Genomic DNA, 5,000 nt, shown 5'->3' on the forward strand with positions numbered 1-5,000 from the left:
AAAATTTGAAATCAAAATAATGTTGGAAGCGCGTAATGTTCACTTTCATTTGTATTCATCAATAACGTATATTGATTGTTATAAAATGTAAACATGTCTGTCGTTCCTTCATATTCGGATTCTGTACGAACATCATATAAGTTTCAATTAACTGAACATTCCATTTTAACAAATTCTTTCAAAATGGATAAGCGGAAAATCATATTTTTGACACTATAATCATATTTAGATTCCAATACTTACTAGTTATCGATTTTAATATAGCTGTAATAAGTGAAATTCTTTCCTATTGTTTTAAAATTCGTGAAAAAATATATTTTACTAGGACAAAATGATCCAGAGGTTCATACAAATTTTTGCAGCTGTACATTGTGAACAGCTGAGAAAAAGGAGACAAAGGTGCACCCCTTATTAAAAATCCGACTATTGTATCCCTTAGTAGATATTTTGGTATTCATCTTTTTCTTGGGATCATCCTCCGCAGATTACCTCCCTTTGTTGATATTTTACATCTCCTTTCCCCTTCATCTAATTGTTCACCTTCATCTTCATCATCATTTTACATGTACATTCATTAATCAAGCTTCTAAAGAAATCATCCTGAATCAATCACTATAAGGTCAGTTTTTAGAATATCTACTCATCCTTTCCATTTCTTGGCTACTCTTATTCACTGCTGATAATAATAATCATTAAATATTAGTTTGGACCCAGAATTCACAATCACTCTCTAAAAAGGTAGATCTTGCCATATAATAATGCCCCTGCTGTTATTTTGGTGTAAATTTTCTCTATTTTTTGTTGGCCCCCACTAGCGTTGCCTGAAGATTCCATATGATTGTCCTTTCAGTATAGTTGTCCTTGATATATATATATATATATATATATATATATATATATATTTATATATATATATATATATATATATATATATATATATATATACTTTTAAAAATTTATTTGTGTTATCTTTTTGCCTTACCAGTGTCCCAGGATGTTACCCCCACCCACTCCAGCCAAACTGTTATGGTCGTCAACTTCTTCATCAAAAACTTGATGTTCAAAGATGCCAGCGAAAGTCTCGTTAAACTAATGGTTAGAACATTAGGCTAAAGACATTAACAATCTCCGAAAAGCCTGCACGATGTCTCATCTCATTAGAAACAAAAAATTACTGAATGCAAGAAAAAACAATAACAACAACTATATCTCCACTAGCAGCTCTACCACATTCACCTCTAAGTAACAACTTTTGAAATAAACAGATCTGCCAACCTTCCCTATTTAATCGGGAAATTTCTTATCTGGTTGCCCTCTTCCCTAACTCCCGGTTGCAGATAGATCCCCCCCCCCCCCCCACCCGATAAGAGCTTCACATTTTTATTATTATTAACAGGGAATATTGATAAACATTATAAATGACAATAATTTAGAAATATGTTATTGCGATTTAATCACAATGGTTATGTGTGATATTGTAATATGATATATCATGGTGCCTCTGTTTCAAGTATTCATTTCACTCAATCTGGTAATAGGAACTGGATGACATCATCATTTAAGATTAGCATACTAAAGTGGAAAACAAACATTAACAACACCCCCCCCCCCTCCAAAAAAAAAATAAAGAACAAAAAGAAATAAAGAAAGAAAATAAACAAAATAAGAACCCCCCCCCCCTCCCCCCCCCAAAAAAAAACAAAAAAACAAAGAAAAACAAACAAATAAAAACAAACAAAAAAAAAACAAAAAAACCAAAAACAAACAACAACAACAAAAACAACAAAAAGCATCAACAATTAAAAAAAAAGAGAACAACACATACTCTAAAAAAAATATTCCTGTAATTGTATTATTTTCTCTAATCAGCCCCTTGAATTTGTTATTAGTTGTCAGTTTGACTAGTCTAAAATTCCCTATATTAATTTGGCATTTTGAAAAGTTGGCAGGTCTGAATGCATAACCTACCGCATCTAACTGGTATCAGATCGGAGTGGAGCATATTTTGAACAAGCGAATCTAAAGTTAAAGTGATCAGAAATATAAGACTTTCGGTTTATGTACCGGGGGGGGGGGGGGGGGGGGGGGGGTCCCGATAGCTCAGTTGGTAGAGCACTCGCTTCACAAGCAAAGGGACCGAGATCAATCCCGGGTGCAGTCGAATTTTTTTTCTGACCCCCCCGCCCTGTCCTCCCAGCAGTGATTGGGTCTGTTAGATCTGGCGGAAGTATTTTGCGATAGACTAGCATCCATTACAACAACGTTAAATCGAGTCCTTCGATGCATTTGGCTATCAGACCTATAGATATGAGCACGTCGGTTAGACCACATGGAATTGTCTGAATTTTGATATTTTAAAAAATAAATTATATTAATAATAAGTCTTGAACAATATCTAAATGTTTTCAAAAGTTGGATGGAGAGCTGACTTCGTTCCTTCAAGTACTTTTTATGTTGAGTGAGAGATTTTATAGTTATAGATAGTATGCAGATGACGTCACTCAGGTCTTTGTTATTGTTTTTGCCATCCGCGTTTGTGAGTTGTTCTCACTAAACTGTATTAACCAGACTATAAAAGTTCATGGTTACACAGAGTTTGTGTGTTGGTCCGTTATACTTCCGGATGGCAATGTTGTGAACTCCTTGGCCAAGCGCATTCTATCTATAGCTTGTTGCAAGTTAACTGCTGTGCCCAAGAAAGACAGGTAGGTATTTAAAAATTTAGCCAGAAAACTCGTTCTTTAAGTTAATATAGATCGATTCAACTGACTCTCATCGTGGCAAAAACACTCAAACCTGGGATCTCGCGAGGTTTTACCAAGATGAGGGTCATTTACATCGATTGATATTTAGAGTTTTCTGGTCAATTTTTTAAATACGTGTCCTTCTACGGCAGTAAACAGGTTTTAAAATCTTTTATAATGTGTGTACGAATTTGATACTAACGAAAGAGTGAAAATAATACGGGGTGATGTGAAGTTATTTTGCATTTTATTTTATTTGTTTTCACGTTAATTTGTGTATTGTTGTGCTGACGAAGGGTTTGTACCCGAAACGTCCATTGTCTGTTTTGTTCCCATACGAAGCCTCTCCATTTTCACTCTTTCCGTTAGTATTTTACGATCACCGGCTTCAGGCAGCCCCTACCGTTTTCTACTTGTACGAATTTGACTAATTTATCGTAATGGTAAAGCTCATTATTTGATATTATAATGGTAAATGTGATATCGATCTAATCATTTTATGAATGAATTGAAAGGTTTAGAATCTAGAAATAAGTTTTAAAATTGTTTTTGAACTACTATTTTCTATTCAGCTGAAAAGGGTAACTACAACAGCAGGAGGCAAAGTGGAGTTCATGCATCTTAGTGATGGGTATGTGTCGTCATATCTGTTATTATTATAATTATTGTCACCATCATCATCATCATCATCATCATCATCATCATCATCATCATCATCATCATCATCATCATCATCATCATCATTATTATTATCATTATTATTATTATTATTATTATTATTATTATTATTATTATTATTATTATTATTATTATTATTATTAATATTAAAATATAAGTACCATCGTCATCTTCTTTATCATCAACATCATCATCGTTACCTTCCTCTTCTTCCTCATCCTCATCACCATCATCATCATCAACATCATCATCATCATCATCATCATCATCATCATCATCACCACCAGCACCGTAATTATTATTAATACCATCTACAACAACATCGTGATCTCCATTCGTAATTTATCATTAATTAAGTGTCTCATAAGGTATCTCTTCAATTCCTCGTGATTCAAGCATGTCGATAAAATACAATAATACACAAATAAAGAAATTAACGAAATGATGATAAAAAATGATAACTCAATATACATTTATTACAGGTTACCATGCACCAAAGTCTTTGTGGAATTTAGAGATATTAACCAGGACTTAGCTAATAGCTTATTTCCTGTTTTGAAGTCGTCAGGAGTTGAAATCGATGGAAAGAAATATGACATCGGATTCAACGGATGTGAAAAAAGTAAGTTTTATTTCAATCTTATTTATTTTTTGTTGGTTTTTGTTTTTGTTTTTGAGGTATGAATTTAAATTAAGCTTGAGCTTCTATATTGCGTAATATCCACTAAACGTGTTCAAAGTGCTTTACAAGGGGTCCCTGACCAACAGCAACACGTAACATGTAGAACGAGACATGACGTCTGTTAGGCGATAATACAGTAATACAGTACAGGTGGTGGTGATAATAATCATCATCATAATAATAATCATAATAATAATAATAATAATAATAATAATAATAATAATAATAATGATGATGATGATGATGATGATGATGATGATGATGATGATGATGATGATGATGATAATGATAATAATAATGATAATAATAATAATAATAATAATAATAATGATAATAATAATAATAATAATAGTAATAATAATAATAATAATAATAATAATAATAATAATAATGGAGAATGGACATGTGACTGTCTGAGGTTGACACCGGTGCGGAGTGAACCTGGGACTATCGGAAGTGAACACCAGTAGGGAACGAGCCCAGGACACCGAGATGTGGATGCCATGAGTGGGCAATGAACCTGGAATTGTGGGAGGTGGACACCAATCTTGAATGTACACAAGACTATAGGATGAGATACAAGTGACGAGTCAACCAGGGACTGTGAGATGTGGACAATTCTGGGGAGTGAACCAAAGCCTGGGGAAGATGACACACAGTGGAGAGTTACCCGAAATACCTCAGATAGACAAAAGTGGGGACTGAGTTGGGGACTGTGGGAGGTTGACACCAGAGGTGATTGAACCTGGGACTAGGGGATATAGACAAAATTGGAGAGTTGGGATCATAAAATGAAAGATGGACACCAGTAACGAGCGAACCTGGGACTTAGAGATATGGATACAAGTGAATACTCCTCCTGGTGTCCACCTCACACTGTTCTGGTTAAATCCCCA

General features: G+C 34.1%; 2 protein-coding genes across 2 annotated transcripts in view; one reads left to right on the forward strand and one right to left on the reverse strand.

Moving 5' to 3' along the window:
• Positions 1–5,000, forward strand: part of LOC144979692 (uncharacterized) — a gene marked incomplete in the record, with an annotated part of 219,627 nt that overhangs the window by 61,106 nt on the left and 153,521 nt on the right. Inside the window, 3 exon segments of the mRNA XM_078926613.1 lie at positions 986–1,095; positions 3,317–3,375; positions 3,905–4,044. Coding sequence (XP_078782739.1) covers positions 986–1,095; positions 3,317–3,375; positions 3,905–4,044 — 309 coding nt within the window.
• Positions 1–5,000, reverse strand: part of LOC144979132 (uncharacterized) — a 45,625-nt gene that overhangs the window by 13,936 nt on the left and 26,689 nt on the right. The window contains exons 13-14 of the mRNA XM_078925733.1: positions 4,625–4,855; positions 983–1,089 (exon numbers count right to left, since the gene is read on the reverse strand). Of these exons, the coding sequence (XP_078781859.1) occupies positions 983–1,089; positions 4,625–4,855 (338 nt within the window). The remainder of the gene's footprint in view (positions 1–982; positions 1,090–4,624; positions 4,856–5,000) is intronic.

This window comes from Berghia stephanieae, chromosome 9, assembly GCF_034508935.2.
Source record: "Berghia stephanieae isolate SIO BIC M18660-M18661 chromosome 9, UCSD_Bste_1.3, whole genome shotgun sequence".
Taxonomy (NCBI): domain Eukaryota; kingdom Metazoa; phylum Mollusca; class Gastropoda; order Nudibranchia; family Aeolidiidae; genus Berghia; species Berghia stephanieae.